Source organism: Entelurus aequoreus, linkage group LG12 (genome assembly GCF_033978785.1).
Source record: "Entelurus aequoreus isolate RoL-2023_Sb linkage group LG12, RoL_Eaeq_v1.1, whole genome shotgun sequence".
Taxonomy (NCBI): domain Eukaryota; kingdom Metazoa; phylum Chordata; class Actinopteri; order Syngnathiformes; family Syngnathidae; genus Entelurus; species Entelurus aequoreus.
Genome location: NC_084742.1, coordinates 64,326,207 through 64,346,319, shown reverse-complemented (window position 1 = coordinate 64,346,319; position 20,113 = coordinate 64,326,207). Strand labels below are relative to the sequence as shown.

Here is a 20,113-nt window from a genome sequence, read left to right as displayed (position 1 = left end):
ATCTGTGTTGGTGAATCTGTTACAATTTGTTCATTGCATTATGGAGAAAGAAGCTGAGCAAGCAAAGAAGAAAGTTGTCGGTGCGAAGCGGAGTATTTTGCGAGGGAAGTCAGCAACACAACACAGCCGGTGTTTCATTGTTTACATTCCCGAAAGATGCAGTCAAGATCGAAGAACTCGGACAACAGAGACTCTTACCAGTAGGACTTTGACTTTGATACACAGAACTGGGACAACACAGACTCTTACCAGGATTACTTTGATTTGGATACACAGACGTGCTACCGTGAGTACGCAGCTGCGCTTCCAAACATTTGATCGCTTGCCCGTACGTGCGTGTCACGTACGTAACTTTGGTTAAATATATAAGCTTTATGAACTTTGGGTTAGGTGAACGGTCCTTTGGGTTGAGTGATTGTGCGTGTTGTGCAGGTGTTTGAATTGTATTGGCGGGTTATATGGACGGGAGCTAGGAGCTAGGAGCTAGCATAACAAACCACTAGGTGTTTGTTATGCAGGATTAATTTGTGGCATATTAAATATAAGCCTGGTTGTGTTGTGGCTAATAGAGTATATATATGTCTTGTGTTTATTTACTGTTGTAGTCATTCCCAGCTGAATATCAGGTCCCACCCGCCTCTCACAGCATCTTCCCTATCTGAATCGCTTCCACTCCCCACTAGTCCTTCACTTGCACTTTCCTCATCCACAAATCTTTCATCTTTGCTCAAATTAATGGGGAAATCGTCGCTTTCTCTGTCCGAATCTCTCTCACTTCTGGCCGCCATCACTGTAAACAATAGGGAACTTTGTGGAAATGTTCAACTGACTACGTCACACTACTTCCGGTAGGGGCAAGGCTTTTTTTTGTCAGATACCAAAAGTTGCGATCTTTATCGTCGTTGTTCTCTACTAAATCCTTTCAGCAAAAATATGGCAATATCGCGAAATGATCAAGTATGACACATAGAATAGATCTACTATCCCCGTTTAAATAAATACATTCATTTCAGTAGGCCTTTAAGAGCCAATATGTTACTAATTTGCATGTTAATAAGCAACTACTTAATGGTGAATATGTTCCCCATACTAAAGTGTTACCATGTTTTTTTACTGGTGCACAAAATGAAGCGTGCATGAACATCACCTTGTTCAAACAACAAAACCAACACAGTGCATGAACTCACAACAAATTACACACCTGCAAATCAGTCTGACTTCTGCTGTTGCCGTATCCGTAATACGCCGATAGGGAGAAGTTTTTATTTACACGATGAGTCGGGTGTGTCTTGGCCTCCGCCGAACCCCTGAGCCCGACTCACCGAACCCCTAGGGTTCCATCGAACCCAGGTTAAGAACCACTGATCTAAATATTGGTATCGGGACAACCCTAGTTGTGAACAAGGCTTATTTTGTGTGCGAAGGAGTTTGAGACAGAGGTAAAAGACAAACTAGAAGAGGTGGAGGACCTGATGGAGGACAAAGGGGAGTCCGTGCTACAAGCGAGGAAACGAGCAGATGAGCTTCAGCAAGAAGCCAAAGAGCTCCTGGCTCAGAGCAGCAGTAAACTGCAGAGACTACGAGGTAAACATCTCTTTGCTTTTTTTTTCAGTGGCCTTTTAGGACCTTAAAAGACTAGATTGATGAAATGTTTACTTTGGACCTCTCAGAACTGGAGAGTTCTTACGACAACAACCAGAGCGCCCTGGAGGCCAAAGCTGCCGAGCTGGCCGAGCTGGAGGAGACGGCCCGCCGCATCATGGAGGAGATCAGCTCCAAGGTGACGCTGTACAGCACCTGCTTGTGAGGCGCTAACACCCGCCAGACAGCCTTGTCCGCCATGAAGACTTCATCAAGACTTCCACACTGTCAATCAAGTTTGCGGCTTGGAATCATGGGAGTTGTGAAGGAAACCAAACAGACCTCGCTGCCAGAAAGCCAAAGTGTCAGTTTTTCCTAAATTCGACTGAATAGAGAAAAATGTGCAGTATAAATACATTAAACTACTATTAACTGTACACACGAATATTGTGTTTCATGTAGAGATGTCCGATAATATCGGACTGCCGACATTATCGGCCGATAAATGCTTTAAAATGTCAAATCGGAAATTATCGGTATCGGTTTCAAAAAGTAAAATGTATGACTTTTTAAAAGGCCGCTGTGTACACGGACGTAGGGAGAAGTACAGAGCGCCAATAAACCTTAAAGACACTACCTTTGCGTGCCGGCCCAGTCACATGATATCCACGGCTTTTCACACACACAAGTGAATGCAAGGCGTACTTGGTCAACAGCCATACAGGTCACACTGAGGGTAGCCGTATAAACTAGAGATGTCCGATAATATCGGTCTGCCGATATTATCGGCCGATAAATGCGTTAAAATGTAATATCGGAAATTATCGGTATCGGTTTTTTTATTATCAGTATCGGTTTTTTTTTTTGTTTGTTTGTTTTATTAAATCCACATAAAAAACAAGATACACTTACAATTAATGCACCAACCCAAAAAAACTCCCTCCCCCATTTACACTCATTCACACAAAAGGGTTGTTTCTTTCTGTTATTAATATTCTGGTTCCTACATTATATATCAATATATATCAATACAGTCTGCAAGGGATACAGTCCGTAAGCACACATGATTGTGCGTGCTGCTGCTCCACTAATAGTACTAACCTTTAACAGTTAATTTTACAAATTTTCATTAATTACTAGTTTCTATGTAACTGTTTTTATATTGTTTTACTTTCTTTTTTATTCAAGAAAATGTTTAATTTATTTATCTTATTTTATTTGATTAATTTTTTTAAAAAGTACCTTATCTTCACCATACCTGGTTGTCCAAATTAGGCATAATAATGTGTTAATTCCACGACTGTATATATCGGTTGATATCGGTATCGGTTGATATCGGTATCGGTAATTAAAGAGTTGGACAATATCGGCATATCGGATATCGGCAAAAAGTCATTATCGGACATCCCTAGTATAAACAACTTTAACACTGTTACAAATATGCGCCACACTGTGAACCCACACCAAACAAGAATGACAAACACATTTCGGGAGAACATCCACACCGTAACACAACATAAACACAACAGAACAAATACCCAGAACCCCTTGCAGCACTAACTCTTCTGGGACGCTAAAATATACACCCCCCCCCCCCCCCCCCCCAACCGTGGACTTAAACAAGTTGAAAAACTTATTCGGGTGCTACCATTTAGTGGTCAATTGTACGGAATATGTACTGTACTGTGCAATCTACTAATAAAAGTTTCAATCAATTCAATCAGTCAAAATCCTGCCCACCTCAACCTCCTCATGCTCTCTCAGGGAGAGCATGTCCCTAATTCCAAGCTGCTGTTTTGAGGCATGTTAAAAAAAAATAATGCACTTTGTGACTTCAATAATAAATATGGCAGTGCCATGTTGGCACTTTTTTTCCAATAACTTGAGTTGATTTATTTTGGAAAACCTTGTTACATTGTTTAATGCATCCAGCGGGGCATCACGACAAAATTAGGCATAATAATGAGTTTATTACACGAATGTATACATATCGGTTTCGGTTGATATCAGAATCGGTAATTAAGAGTTGGACAATATCGGATATCGGCAAAAAAAGCCATTATCGGACATCTGTAGTTTCATGTAATAAAATAATATTTTTAACATGCAACCTAAACTGACTGTGACTACACACGAGGGCGTATTTCAAAATTAAAAAAGCATGTTTTTTAGTTTGGACAATTGTGACAAATTGTTTTATTTCTGTTAAAATAGACATAAAAATCAGATATCACATTATGAGCACTGTTCTCGTGTGGACGCTCTTCCGGGAGAATCCCTTTCAAGATGTTTCAAAACTTCCACGCTGGTGTTTTGAGGGAGTAAACATTCTCCGCCACAGAGCGTGTAACGCGGCTAAAAAGTGGCGCCTTCTCCGAGGGCCGCTACTTACGGTTGCGAGGCCAGCGAGGAGGCGGAGCTCCCTCCAACGTCGCCGAGCTGGGGACGGTCAACAGTTGCCCGGCGTGCATGCGCTCGTTGACGCGCAACTGGCAGCCGTCTTGCAGCATGCGCAGCGCGATGCGAGCGATGTTGCGCGAGTCGTCCAGGCCCGAGTGCGGGCGGCCCTCGTACTCCAGGCCCAGCTTGTCCAGCATGGTGCTCAGCTTGGTCTGAGTGCGCGGGACCTTTGGCGAGGGAGAGAGCGCGTTACTGGACAAGCCAGGACAGTCTCCATACGTTTGAGCGTGTGTTCACGCTCAGCCAGCCGTACCGTGTTTGGGCCCGCATCACACCATTTTACACTGTCATCATGAAAGTGTTTTTCAGATACTGTACAGTAATACAAATGGTGTTGGTTATTATTAGCACATAGACTGCATCGGCTGTAGCGCACACTGCAGGGTTTCCCACACATTCATTTATTTGTGGCGGCCCGCCACGAAAGAATTACGTCCGCCACAAATTTTTTTTAAAAAAATTTTAATTAAAAATTTAAAAATTTTTTTTTTTTTTTTTTTTTTTTTGTCCTCTCCAGCTTTTTAGGCAAATCATATAGTTGATGTAGATGCCCATATCGGCTGTTCAGATTTACTTTACAAAAGAGAAGTGTAGGATACTTCTCTTGTTGCCTTATTTGTATTTGACTTTATTAAATGTATTTATATTAGAAACACAACATGTGTATATAACAAAGGGTGCAAAGTCTGCAGGCAGTAGGAAACACATGGTTAAGTGTAGGGAGTAAAACTGATGGCAGTCTAAAGTTCAAGATTTTTGGAGCTCTTTGTTCAGTGGATCAGATGTTTGATGAAGCTCTGTGTCTATCTACCACCACTACTGTTTTCTGTTTATTTGTTACTGACTGTGGCAGGACACCTCTGCCTCTGTTTCACTTTATGTTGCTGGTAAATAATATGGTTGTTGTAGTAGGCTAAAGTTAAATTATTTAGTATGCACTAATTAAAGGGGCAGAGCTTTGAGACATTTTAGCTTTTATATTTTATAAGATATATTTTTTGTAAGAACCACAATTAATAAATATATTTCAGTGAATAACTTATTGTTCAAATCTGTATATAAATATGTACATAAAGTGTTGTAATTATATTGTAAAATGGATGGATGGATGGATGGACATTTAAAACAAAACTGTTATTATTAATTAGTAAGTATACATTTTTTTAGCCTTTTTAGAGAAAATCAAATCATTGTAGTAAATTATGCAAATTACTCGATGATGTCATGGTGACCACCAGTAGTTAAGGGCAGCAGCTCTTAACCACTTTTAAATTAAAAACCTCAGCCTCTTGCAATTAATAATTGCTGTAAAACAGTCGCTCCTCTCAAGTTCTTATTGATATCTGACACAATTCATAGTAGAAATCAACTGCAAAGACTCCAATGATCCAAAAGCCAAAACGCTCAGCACGCTCATACAACTAGTGTGCGTAATAAAGAGGCGTTATTAAAATAATTACCCCTCACTAATTCACGCAAACTGCCACTTTGCACAATATAAATAAAGAGAACATCTCAAAATAAGACTGGAGTGTAAACAATCTTTAAAGTGAGTGAAGTTGCAGTAAAAGAGCATGTTTGGAAGTGATGGCGACACTAAACATGGCCAAGCACAGATTAGTGAGCGCAGGCTATGAGTTTACCACGGTATGAAAGTTCAGGTGTGAGTACACCCTAAAAGTGGGAGAGTGGTGTTTGAAGAGGACATTTATCATTTATTTTGGATTTTCCCTAGTGCATGTCGCCCTCTGCTGGCTGTTAGATGAACTCCAGGTTAAAGGTGACTGATCTGCACAAAACTGAGCGCTAGGGCTGGAAGATTATGCCAAAAATAATAATCACGATTATTTTGATTGATATGGAAAATCTCGATTATTCATTAATTGGAAAATATGTATATTTATTGTACCACCAACTTTAAAAATATAATTTAAAAGTATACATTTGTAACAAATAAACTGGTAAAAAAAAATAGTAATAATACATTAAATAAGAATAATAAAAATAAATTTAAAAATGTTATTAAAAAGATTATGGAAATCTCCATTATTCATTAATAGGAAAATATGGATATTTATTGTACCACCAACATTAAAAATATAATTTAAAAGTACAACTGGATATACATTTGTAACAAATAAACTGGTAAAAAAAAATAAAAAATAGTAATAATACATTAAATAAGAATAATAAAAATACATTTAAAAATGTTATTAAAAAGATAATTCAGTTTTTCCATTTTTTTTTTATTCCGTTTTTTACCATTAACACTTATTTTCACCACCATAAAGCGTTTGTTTTTTGTGTCATAAATAAAATGCATAAATCCTCACATTATTGGTGCAATACATCTTTGGACAATTTTGACCAGTATTTTAAGTCAAAGCATAATAATTTTGTAAATGTGTCAATAAATGCTTTTGGTACATTACACATGTGTAAGGTACCATTTTGAAACCTTCATTTTGTTAATGCAGTCACGCGGCACTTTTATTGTGAAGGGTGGAAGAGTGCTGCTGACATGTAAAGAGGACTTGAGGCTGTATAAAAAAAGAGCTTCTCAAGTTGCAACTGTCCTGTTTGTGCGTTGTTGGTCTTACATCAATGATGCCGTTCACAACAACACAAGCAGATGAGATGTGTTGTGGGTGTACAGATTGTTCTTGTTAGCGTTAACTTCGTCGTTTTTAACAGTGTTTTGAGTGGCCGTTTTCACATTGTTTAATTCCAGACGGGGTGGTTGAGTGTTTTGGGGGTGAATGAGCACACATTATTTTCCCAAACAAATGTTCCTTCTCACAGTGCCAGCATTTCACTCGCATTTATGTAAATTTCCGTGATATTATGCGCTCAACAGGGGTTTCTGTGTTATTGGTCAATTCTGTGATTCCATCCAAAGTTACGAGAATGTGGAATTATTTTGCCTTACTTTTTTGTTGAGTGTAGTGATTATCGATCAGGCATACTGGCCTTGTTTCAAATAAAAAGTAACAACTGAACTGAACCCAACTGAACAGTTCCGTTCAGTTTTAGTTTATTTCGAGCATGCATACGATACAATGTAATGCATCCCATATTTTCAGTTGTTTCATTACAGCACGTCCAAAAAGGAGTAGGAAGAAACAGAGCTTATTTTAATCCTACCCCTTTTCATTCCATAGCAATTTTATCCCATTTCCATAACAGTGAATAAACAAACAATACATTAATAATATACCATAGTAACAAATATTAAATACATAAATAAAACACAGGGGTCTTCCAACTTTTTTCAGGTCCTTTAGCTGAGAGAGAGGCAGCAATATGCAAAAATTAAAATGAAAAAATATATATTTCCAAAATGCACCTGGGGATAGGTTGATTGGCAACACTAAATTGGCCCTAGTGTGTGAATGTTGTCTATCTGTGTTGGCCCTGTGATGAGGTGGCGACTTGTCCAGGGTGTACCCCGCCTTCCGCCCGATTGCAGCTGAGATAGGCTCCAGCACCCCTCGCGGCCCCGAAAAGGGACAGGCGGTAGAAAATGGATGGACTCCTCATCCGTTTCTCCATAGGAAACAGTATGCACGTTGCACAGCCCATTCATTGTTTTTTTTCGGTTATAATATTTTTTGTATCGTGAAAAGCCAAAATCAAAGTCCTGATTAAAAATTGGACTGATTGTCCAACTTCTTATGAAAGATGTCCTTTTCAAACAATACCTCTTCTCTTCACGGTCAAAATAATTAAAGAACAAGAGTCTAACCTTGTAGAAGTTGCCGTAGGACTTCCGAATGTTGATCCACCTCCTGGCAAACTGCGGGTATCGGATCTGGCTGGTGCGACACTGGATGTTGAGGAACTTGCTCATGTCCCACGCTCTGCGCCAGAACACTTGATGTGAAAGGTCATCGGGGCAGGGCACACATGCTTGGTTGGAGGGGGAAAAAAACTCCCTGCACTTACCCGTCAGTGAGGAAAGCGTATTTATATTTAGTGCCCAGCTTCTTTTGCTGCAGCCACAGCACCACGCGCCGCAGAACATCTGGGAAGGTGTCGGCTGCATCCACCATTTCCTGACCAACAAAAGCAGTATCAAATATCTACATTACTCCAATACTTTGGTTTTTGTTACTTACCTGTCCCAGACGGTCTCATGAAAAATCAAACTAAAACCACAATTCATTCTTCACTGATGGGCAGGAAATACAAAGCGTGAACTCCACAAAATTCCTGGGAGTCATCATTGATGAATACCTCAATAAATGTCACATTAGCCATCTGTTAAACCAATTATCCAAATATGTTGGCCTGTTTAAATCGATTAATAGTTTGGCATTACTTGTGTTGTAAGTCCAGTTTGTTCCATAGTTTTACTCCGCATACAGACACACAAAAATGTTTACGAGTGGTTTGAGCTCTCGGCAATAAGAAATATCCAAAGCCTCTCAAGTTATGAGTCTGCACTCGTCTTATAAAAAAACATAGATTAAGCTGCAATAATTTGTTAAATGCTTTATATAAGATTATTAATGTATTATATTTAACAAGGTCATCAAATTTGAGCAACTTTGATTGCATAAACAGATTATGTGTATGTTCCAGGCATGTGATTTGACCACAATGAAAAAGACTGAAAAAACTTCCGGGGGTCTGGGGGATGAAGGCCCCCAGCCAGGTCCTGGTGGGGGGACAACGGGGGCAACGCCCCCCGAAGCTCCTGGTTTTTCACCAATTTAACATGCTAAAATTAACAAAGACAGTACCATTTGAAGAAAATATTTTAGTGTTTAAAGACATGAAAACATCATTAATAGAACATACATAACCCAATTATCCTAATGAATCACTGTATATGGTTCAGTCCCAACAGTATTTAGTCACTAATATTTACATCTTGTGTTCATTTCACATCCACAGGTGTCACATTGATCAGTGTTATTATCTACAGTTTATTTACAGTATTACCACATTACTTCAGTTCATGTAATGTAAACATTTCATTCTTTTCGCCAAAATAGGATATACATTTATGAAAATAATTAAACATGTTTAGTATTGTTTACTCATATTTGAAAATAGGAAATAATAATAATGTGAGGACACTGACATATTGCATGAAACAAGTGTGAAAATATTTACCTTCAAGATTGTTACACCACTGACAATAGTTTCAACAGACTACATAAGAACTTAATATTACAAAATAGTATTATATGCAAATTTATTTCAAATAAATTGTTAACTGGAATCAATAATGCGACTCTTTGAATTTCTGTAATTTCATAATATATTTTCACGTGGCTTTTTATTTTTAGAAAAACCCATTTATATTTCACTAAGCAATAATTGGTTAATATTTAAAACAAACATGCGTATTTCGCAAGCAAATATTTTTTAGCTTACCTCATTATTAACAACCCTGTCTGCAACTGAAGTGGGTTGTTTGGGTGGATCTTTCCTCTCGATGTAAACAAAGGATGAAGTCCGTAAGGTTTGCTCACTTTCGGTTGACATCCAAAAGTACCAGCTAGTGAAAAGTTTGTTTTCCTTGCTTCAAGTTGTTTCATATGTTTTTGGCGTTTCGCATGTACTTCCAAAGCCTTGAAACCTCGTGATTCATAGTCAATATTATCATAACACCACATGCACAAAACCTTTCCGGGACGATCGATTTTCCGAATAAAATCACCGAACAAAGTCGTAACTGCCTTCTTCCCAACAGGATCAGTGATTTCCCTTTCCATCCAGTCCCATCGAAACTTATTTTTGACATGTTTATCAATTTCTTTTACTCGTAAAGCATCCTTTCTCTTTACATATGGAAAATGGCCGTAGTAACCATTATGAATGATGACGTTATTAACGTCATCATTCATAACAGATGTCCTGATTGGTCACAAGGAACATATCGACCAATCAACTACGGCGTAATATAAACTACGTCTCGAATCTTGATTTAGGGTCGGAAAAAAAACGGAAAAACAGGAGATAATTCCCCCCCCCCCCGAGATTAAAAAAGACGGAAATACGACTTTAGACGGAAAAATCACATGCCTGATGTTCTAAATAACCTTTTCTGTACATGCAAAGAGTCATTGTGACACCAATACATTCACGGGAATGCGCAAAATGTAGGGATAGGGCTAAAAAGTAGGGAGAGTATTGGGATCGGGCCTTTGTTTGGACGTTCCCTTCTCAGGTAAACAGAAAGGTTTGTTACATGCAACGTACAATAACTGAAATTGTATAGAAAAAAACCTGTGCAAACTTTTGGTGAGACATTTTGTCAGATGGGGTGCACGGAAAGAGATTCCAATGTGATCTGAAGAGAGAGAAACCCCACCTGTGTTATTCCTGTTAACTGGACACAGAAGTCAGACAGCTTGGGGTTCAATTCCGGTTTGACATATTCCTGAAAGGTTTCCACCTGAGGAGCAAAGCGGTGATCAGAAGCTGGCTTTGCGGTAAACACAATTACACTACCGTTCAAAAGTTTGGGGTCACATTGAAATGTCCTTATTTTTGAAGGAAAAGCACTGTACTTTTCAATGAAGATAACTTTAAACTAGTCTTAACTTGAAAGAAATACACTCTATACATTGCTAATGTGGTAAATGACTATTCTAGCTGCAAATGTCTGGTTTTTGGTGCAATATCTACATAGGTGTATAGAGGCCCATTACCAGCAACTATCACTCCAGTGTTCTAATGGTACAATGTGTTTGCTCATTGGCTCAGAAGGCTAATTGATGATTAGAAAACCCTTGTGCAATCATGTTCACACATCTGAAAACAGTTTAGCTCGTTACAGAAGCTACAAAACTGACCTTCCTTTGAGCAGATTGAGTTTCTGGAGCATCACATTTGTGGGGTCAATTAAACGCTCAAAATGGCCAGAAAAAGAGAACTTTCATCTGAAACTCGACAGTCTATTCTTGTTCTTAGAAATGAAGGCTATTCCACAAAATTGTTTGGGTGACCCCAAACTTTTGAACGGTAGTGTATCTCATGAAGACCTCTCACAATCTCCAAGGTGTGCGTGCTGATGAGAACCATTGGGAACTCGATGATCTCGTGCAGGAAGTCGGCCGGGTTGTCCTCTTCGCACGTGGCCTCGAAGTCCACCACGCAGATGTAGTCGTAGTAGGTGTCGGCCGGTGGACCCCCTTCGGCGGTCGACTGCGTCAGCTTCTGCTTCTTGTAGTGGCTCTTCAGCCTCTTCTTCATCACGTCTTTCACGCCTCTGTGAGCGCAAGACTTGTGGTCAGGACCACGTGCACTTCTGCTTCTGCAAACAAAGCTAAAGTGGGTCGTCCTACCTGGTGTCCAGCTTCAGCTCCGCCAACTTGCTGTGGAGCTCGTCCCTGGTCATGCGGTTGATGTGACCGTTGGCCATGGCGATCTCTTTGTAGACGGGATGACTGAAGTCGCTGTTGGACTGGCTCGCCTCAGGGGCGTGGTCTCCGGACGGACATATCGGGCTGCCAGGTGTCACCTGAGGAAGAAGGACACTAGTGTTATGCATATATTCATATACAGTACAGGCCAAAAGTTTGGACACACCTCCTCATTCAATGCGTTTTCTTGATTTTCATGACTATTTTACATTGTAGATTGTCACGTCAAAACTATGAATGAACACATGTGGAGTTATGTACTTAACAAAAAAAGGTGAAATAACTGAAAACATGTTTTATATTCTAGTTTCTTCAAAATAGCCACTGTTTGCTCTGATTACTGCTTTGCAAAAGTTGTGTCCTCCAGTCATCTTCTTTCCTCTGTAATGTTGTTGTCAGAATAATTGTAACTAAATTATTACAAAACTTTGTGTTTCAATGAGTTCCCGGCGAGCAGACAAAAGCTGTCTTTGATCTTACCAATCAAAAGGCTTGTAAAACTCCACTGCGTAGGATGGGAAGCGACATGAAGGTGTCGGTCTCTTTGATCTATTGTAATGTAAGTCCCATCTTAAAACTCATTTGTATACTCTAGCCTTTAAATAGACCCCCTTTTTAGACCAGTTGATCTGCCGTTTCTTTTCTTCTCTCCTCTGCTCCCCTCTTCCTTGGAGGGGGGGTTGCACAGGTCCGGTGGCCATGGATGAAGTGCTTGCTGTCCAGAGTCGGGACCCCGGGTGGACCGCTAGCCTGTGCATCGGTTGGGGACATCTCTGAGCTGCTGACCCGTCTCCGCTCGGGACGGTTTCCTGTTGGCCCCACTATGGACTGGACTCTCGCTGATGTGTTGGATCCACTGTGGACTGGACTTTCACAATATTATGTCAGACCCACTCGACATCCATTGCTTTCGGTCTCCCCTAGAGGGGGGGGGTTACCCACATATGCGGTCCTCTCCAAGGTTTCTCATAGTCATTCACATCGACGTCCTACTGGGGTGAGTTTTTCCTTGCCCGTATGTGGGCTCTGTGCCGAGGATGTCGTTGTGGCTTGTGCAGCCCTTTGAGACACTTGTGATTTAGGGCTATATAAATAAACATTGATTGATTGATTGATTGATAATCCACAGGAAGATTTTGTCTTTACCCAAGATCTACAAAGCGGAGAGGAAGCAGGACCTGACTCCCCTATAGGCAACTTTTCTTTGAACTGTTTTTCTGACCAAAGGCAGCTGCTGTTTACGACCCCCTTCCTTTAGAAACAGCCGTTTGCCATGTAATCAGGGAAAGTCCAAATAAAAGAGGAGGCGTACAATCTTTCGTCAGAGCGTGGTGGGACACTGTACAAGAGTACAGCCCAGACGTTTCTCCTCAATTGAGCTAAATTGAATTCTGTGTCTGTTTAATTCCTTGCTTCTTTGTCTGTTTAATAGATGTCATCAGTGTTTGAACCTGACACTGTCCCCTCTTAAACCCAGCACCATGACACATTACTGTACATCTGTTTTCTGTTACTGCCTTGTGCAACCCGAGTTGTGTCCTCCAGTCATCTTCTTCCCTCTCTAATGTTGTCCCCTCTTAAACCCAGCAACATGACACATTGTCAGTTTGTTGTCACTGCTTTGTACAACCCAAGTTGTTATCATAAAGCAGCAAATCTTTCAGGACAATGGCAACAAACAAGAATATTTAAAAATTCCAGATGTTTTTTTAGGCTATGAGCTAATTGGCTAAATTGGCATTCTTGAAAGGGCGCCACATAGCTTGGGGTGAAAAATTTGTATTTGCAGCACTCATGAGGTCATAATGTGTGTTAGATGACAGGAGACTAACTTCATCATGCTAATAGCAGCTCTGCAAACTCGGTACAAAAATAGGAGAGGGTCATCAACTCTAACCACTAGGGGTTTGAATCTTTGGGCACCTACCAAGTCGATCCAATTCTGATTCCTGGGGAGGTGATTCAATTGAGAATCGATTCAACACGATTATCGATTGAAACCGATTTTCGCAATGTATTATTTGTTATAATATTTGTCATGAAACTTTTTCAAAATAGGTTACGGGTTAGAAAAGTTTGTTTTGGTTGCATGGGGATGGCCTGAAATGTCTTTTTAAAAATGTATTCTTCTAAAAAAAAATTAAAAAACTTTTTTATGAAATCGATTTTTTTAAATTATGGATCGATAATGCGAGCGAGAAAAATCACAGTATATCATAGAGATTGTCATCTTATTTCCTCACTAATGTTATCCCCTCTTAAACCCATCACTAGTACACATTATGTCAGTTTTCTGTTACTCCTTTGAACAACCCAAGTTGTGTCCTCCAGTCGTCTTATTTCATCTAATGTTGTCCCCTCTTAAACCTATCACTACTACACATTATGTCAGTTACTGCTTTGAACAACCCAGGTTGAGTCGTTGTATTTAATCTCTAATGTTGTCCCCTTTTAAACCTATTACTAGTACACATTATATCAGTTTCTGTTATTGCTTTGTACAACCCAAGTTGTGTCCTCCATTCGTCTTATTTCATCGAATGCTGTCCCCTCTTAAACCTATCACTAGCACACAATATGTCAGTTACTGCTTTGAACAACCCAGGTCCAGTCATTTTATTTAATCTCTAATGTTGTCCCCTATCAAACCTATCACTAGTACACATTATGTCAGTTTTCTGTCACTGCTTTGAACAACTCAAGTTGTGTACTTTAGTCGTCTTATTTCATCTAAAATGCTGTCCCCTCTTAAACCTATCACTAGTACACATTATGTCAGTTTCTGTTATTGCTTTGAACAACCCAGTTGTGTCCTCCAGTCGTCTTATTTTATCTAATGCCGTCCCCTCTTAAACCTATCATTAGTACACATTATGTCAGTTACTGCTTTGAACAACCCAAGTTGTGCCCTTCAGTCGTCTTATTTCATCTAATGCTGTCCCCTCTTAAACCTATCACTAGTACACATTATGTCAGTTACTGTAATGCTGTCTCCTCTTAAACCTATCACTAGTACACATTATGTCAGTTAGTGCTTTGAACAACTCAGGTCCAATCGTCTTATTTCACCTCTAATGCTGTCCCCTATTAAACCTATCACTAGTACACACGCAGTTTTGGCGTCTTATTTCACCTCTAATGCTGTCCCCTATTAAACCTATCACTAGTACACAATATGTCAGTTACTGCTTTCAACAACTCGGGTCCAGTCATCTTATTTCACCTCTAATGCTGTCCCCTATTAAACCTATCACTAGTACACATTATGTCAGTTTTGGTTACTGCTTTGAACAACCCAGGTCTAGTCGTTGTATTTCATCTCTAATGCTGTCCCCTCTTAAACCTATCACTAGTACACATTATGTCAGTTTTCTGTTACTGCTTTGAACAACCTAAGTTGTGTACTTCAGTCGTCTTATTTCATCTAATGTTGTTCCCTCTTAAACCTAGCACTAGTACACATTATATCAAATTTGGTTGCTGCTTTGAACAACGCAGGTCCAGTTATTTCACCTCTAATGCTGTCCCCTCTTAAACCTATCACTAGTACACATTATGTCAGTTTTAGTTCCTGCTTTGAACAACCCAGGTCTAGTCGTTGTATTTCATCTCTAATGTCGTCCCCTATTAAACCCCATCACTTGTACACATTATGTCAGTTTTCTGCTACTGCTTTGACCAACCTAAGTTGTGTACTTCAGTCGTCTTATTTTATCTAATGTTGTCCCCTCTTAAACCTATCACTAGTACTATCTATCTTTATGTCAGTTTTCTGTTACTGCTTTGAACAATCCAAGTTGTGTCCTCCAGTCGTCTTATTACATCTAATGTTGTCCCCTCTTAAACCTATCACTAGTACACATTATGTCAGTTACTGCTTTCAACAACTCGGGTCCAGTCATCTTATTTCACCTCTAATGCTGTCCCCTCTTAAACCTATCACTAGTACACATTATGTCAGTTTTCTGTTACTGCTTTGACCAACCTAAGTTGTGTACTTCAGTCGTCTTATTTTATCTAATGTTGTCCCCTCTTAAACCTATCACTAGTACACATTATGTCAGTTTTCTGTTACTGTTTGAACAACCAAAGTCTAGTCGTCTTGTTTCATCTCTAATGTTGTCCCCCTTTGAAAGCGTGGACATGTTTACAATCACAGAAGGTCAAAATAAAGAGGTATAAAGACACAAATGAGGCTCTACTAACCTTCTCATTTTCGTGGGACATGTTCACGCCGACCTCCTGGCCGTGGATGTTCTCCTTGTGTTCGTGGGACATGTTCACGCCGACCTCCTGTCCGTGGATGTTCTCCTTGTGTTCGTGGGACATGTTCACGCCGACCTCCTGTCCGTGGATGTTCTCCTTGTGTTCGTGGGACATGTTCACGCCGACCTCCTGGCCGTGGATGTTCTCCTTGTGTTCGTGGGACATGTTCACGCCGACCTCCTGTCCGTGGATGTTCTCCTTGTGTTCGTGGGACATGTTCACGCCGACCTCCTGGCCGTGGATGTTCTCCTTGTGTTCGTGGGACATGTTCACGCCGACCTCCTGGCCGTGGATGTTCTCCTTGTGTTCGTGGGACATGTTCACGCCGACCTCCTGGCCGTGGATGTTCTCCTTGTGTTCGTGGGACATGTTCACGCCGACCTCCTGGCCGTGGATGTTCTCCTTGTGTTCGTGGGACATGTTCACGCCGACCTCCTGGCCGTGGATGTTCTCCTTGTGTTCGTGGGACATGTTCACGCCGACCTCCTGGCCGTGGATGTTCTCCTTGTGTTCGTGGGACATGTTCACGCCGACCTCCTGGCCGTGGATGTTCTCCTTGTGTCCGTGGGACATGTTCACGCCGACCTCCTGTCCGTGGATGTTCTCCTTGTGTTCGTGGGACATGTTCACGCCGACCTCCTGGCCGTGGATGTTCTCCTTGTGTCCGTGGGACATGTTCACAGCGTGGATGTTCTCCTTGTGTTCGTCCATTCAATGTTCGTCCACCAGAAAAAGATCAAACAAGCGCGTTTTTATCCGCGCGAGCTAACATCGGCTAACAACATGACTAATGGGTAAGTTTAGCGATGAGCGAGTTCGCATGTAGAATCTAGTCCAGCTAGTTCTTGAAAGTAGGCATAACACATCAATAAAAGTGTTTTATTTTACTTTACGAGGAAACAGTTAAGTCCACAAGGCGCGACTGATTACATTCAACTTTTTCAGTTAGGTTGACTTCCGGTTTGGTGTTGAGATAGCAGCACTACTGCCCCCTGGTGGTGTGGCTGCCATCCAACACATTGCTGCCACATTACTCCATTACGCTACTTTTTTTTGTGTTTAAAGTGTATTTTAATTAATGATTTAATTTGCACGTCTTCAACTAATATTCTATTTGTATAAAAGTCATATTTTAAAATATCCAGGATTCCAGCAGGTATTCCTTTTGACTGAGGAAAGGTTCAATTAACTATTGATTTCATGATTTAACTCAATATTTATTTCCATATTTCATGATTATAACAAATGTTTCATGATATAATTATTTATTTATGTTACTATTTATATACTTCAAGATTTAGTGATGGGTTTAATTATTACACAATGTAATTATTTTACGATTTAATTATTTATTTCATAATTAAAAATTTTATTTTACGATCTTTCATTATCCAACAATGTATTTAATTATTTTAAGATTCAGTTATTGATTTCATTATTACATGATTTAAACAATTATTTCACGATTTAATTAATGATTTAATTATTTTTAATAGTTATTTCATGACCAAATTAATTATTGATTCACTTATTGATTTCATTATTGCACAATTAAATTTTTTCACGATTTCATGGTTTTAATCATTGTTCCACGTTCTAATTATTGCTTTTATTATCTATATATTTCATTATTCAATTATTGATTTCTATTTAATTAAATATTGATTTCCTTATTTCATGATTATAACAAATGTTTCATGGTATAATTATTTATTTATGTTACTATTTATCTGTTTTATATACTTCAAAATGTATTGATGATTTAATTATTACACAATGTAATTATTTTATGATTTAATTATTTCATGATTAAAATTTGTATTTTACGATCTTTCATTATCCAACGATTTATTTAATTATTTTAAGATTCAGTTATTGATTTCATTATTACATGATTTAAACAATTATTTCACGATTTAATTATTTTAATCATTATTTTACGACCAAATTAATTATTGCTTTCATCATTTGATTTAATTAAACATTTTACGATTCAACTATTGATTTCATTATTGCACAATTACATTTTTTCACGATTTCATGGTTTTAATAGATATTTCACGATCTAATTATTGCTTTGATTACCTATCTATTTCATTTTTCAATTATTGATTTCTGTTTAATTAAATATTTATTTCCTTATCTCATGATTATAACAAATGTTTCATGGTATAATTATTTATTTATGTTACTATTTATATACTCCAAGATTTATTGATGGATTTAATTATTACACAAGGTAATTATTTTACAATTTAATTATTTATTTCATAATTAAAATTTTTATTTTACGATCTTTCATTATCCAAAGATTTATTTATTATTTTAAGATTCAGTTATTGATTTCATTATTACATGATTTAAACAATTATTTCACGATTTGATTAATGATTTAATTATTTTTAATAGTTATTTTATGACCAAATTAATTATTGCTTTCATCATTTATTGATTTAATTAAACATTTTACGATTCACTTATTAATTTCATTATTGCACAATTACCTTTTTTCCCAATTTCATTATTTCATGGTTTTAATCATTATTTCACGACCTAATTATTGCTTTTATTATCTAGCTATTTCATTATTCAATGGTTTTAATCATTATTTCACGATCTAATTATTGCTTTTATTATCTAGCTATTTCATTATTCAATTATTGATTTCTATTTAATTCAATATTGATTTCCTTATTTCATGATTATAACAAATGTTTCATGATATAATTATTTATTTATGTTACTATTTATCTATTTATATACTTCAAGATTTATTGATGAATTTAATTATTACACAATGTAATTATTTTACGATTTATTTATTTCATGATTAAAATTTGTATTTTACGATCTTTCATTATCCAACGACTTATTTAATTATTCTACGATTCAGTTATTGATTTCATTATTACATGATGTAAATAATTATTTCCAGATTTCATTAATTAATGATTTCATTAGTTTTATAATTATTTCACGACCAAATGATTGCTTTCATCATTTATTGATTTCATTAAATATTTTACGATTCACCTATTGATTTCATTATTGCACAATTACACGATTTCGTTATTTTAATAATTATTTCACGAGCTTTTATTATTAATTTATTTCACTATTTAATTATTGATTTCTATATTACATGATTTATTTAATTGTTTCCCAATTAAATAATTATTTCAAGATTTAATCAATTATTGATTTAATATTTTATGATTTAATAATTTCACTATTTAATTATTTGATTATTTGACGTTTTAATTATGTAAATAAATATTACATGATTTATTTCACAACTTATTTTTTGATTTAATTATATCATGATTTATTATTTCACGATTTAATTATAGATTTAGTTATTTTTAATTATATCATTTCACGATTTACATAAAATATGTAATTATTTCATGATTGTTTTAATTTAATGATTTAATTGAATAATGACATATTTAACCAAGTATTTAAAAATGAAATTATCTAATTTTGTCCCATTTAGCCCTCCATAGATGTACAGCTTGTTTGTGTTTTGATGACACTATCAATAAATAATTTGTCACTTGCTGCTATTTTTTCTTTTTTGCATTTTTATTCCTTAATTACTTCCGGTTCTGGCTGCAATTAACCACTGCTAAATTTGAGTAATTGTAATTTTTCAGGACGAACAGTTTATTCCTCTGACCACCAGGAGGCAGTCGTGCACCTACATGTCCGTTATGTGGCCTTTTAAAGAGAAAGCTAAAGAACACGGAGTAAATAATAAATGTGAGGTCAGCCAAATAAATAAAAGATGGATGATGCACAACAACGGTTTTTTCCCCCTAATGGTCAGTCACTGAGAAGTCTAAGATGATAAAGTGGAAGTGAAAGTGAAAGTGCTCTCTCTTAATTTCATTGAAATTCCTGATGATACAAGCAGATTATTTAAAAAAGAAAAACAAATTGTCATTTAAAACAGCAAGACATGCGACGTAATGTTATTGTCACTTAGAAGAGGGCTGAAGTGTCGTATTTGGCTTTTGGAAGGGACAAAAACAAGAAAAAAAGCTGCATTGAAAAAAGGCGTCAGTCGTCACAGTGACGCATGGGTAGAGCTACATCCATGCTGCGTTCAGGGAACATGGGGTAAAAAGAGGCCAATTAAGCTGTCAATGCTACTAAAAGGAACATTCAACACAGATCTTCATCCTGTGAGGCACCTAAAAGACTTTATTCAAGTCAAGCGAGCAAAGATGGCTTGGAGAAATCATTTAGAATGCTCTCAGCGGTTATTCCCACTGGACTTGAATGCAGCACCGCATCTAAGGCTTGGAACAAAATCCCCCCAAAAGGCAGTAAAAGTCAGACCACGCTTCTCTTTCTCAGATCCTCTTACTTAAAAACACACTAATTCTACCCGCAGAACGGGAAACATTTCACAAAAACACCGC

At 37.8% G+C, this 20,113-nt stretch overlaps 2 protein-coding genes across 2 annotated transcripts in view; one reads left to right on the top strand and one right to left on the bottom strand.

Moving 5' to 3' along the window:
* The window catches only part of lamb1b (laminin, beta 1b), a 72,507-nt gene extending 70,052 nt beyond the window's left edge, over nucleotides 1-2,455 (top strand). Inside the window, exons 32-33 of the mRNA XM_062066434.1 lie at nucleotides 1,425-1,584; nucleotides 1,671-2,455. Coding sequence (XP_061922418.1) covers nucleotides 1,425-1,584; nucleotides 1,671-1,807 — 297 coding nt within the window. The 3' untranslated portion in view covers nucleotides 1,808-2,455. The remainder of the gene's footprint in view (nucleotides 1-1,424; nucleotides 1,585-1,670) is intronic.
* Nucleotides 2,456-3,574: 1,119 nt separating this feature from the next.
* eri1 (exoribonuclease 1) lies at nucleotides 3,575-16,668 on the bottom strand. The gene is made up of 7 exons (XM_062066433.1): nucleotides 15,627-16,668; nucleotides 11,343-11,518; nucleotides 11,047-11,266; nucleotides 10,367-10,450; nucleotides 7,987-8,096; nucleotides 7,787-7,901; nucleotides 3,575-4,208 (listed from the first exon to the last, which is right to left on the bottom strand). Exons 1-7 carry the CDS (start codon nucleotides 16,395-16,397, stop codon nucleotides 3,966-3,968), a joined length of 1,719 nt encoding a protein of 572 aa, XP_061922417.1. The 5' UTR covers nucleotides 16,398-16,668; the 3' UTR covers nucleotides 3,575-3,965.
* Nucleotides 16,669-20,113: the final 3,445 nt, after the last annotated feature.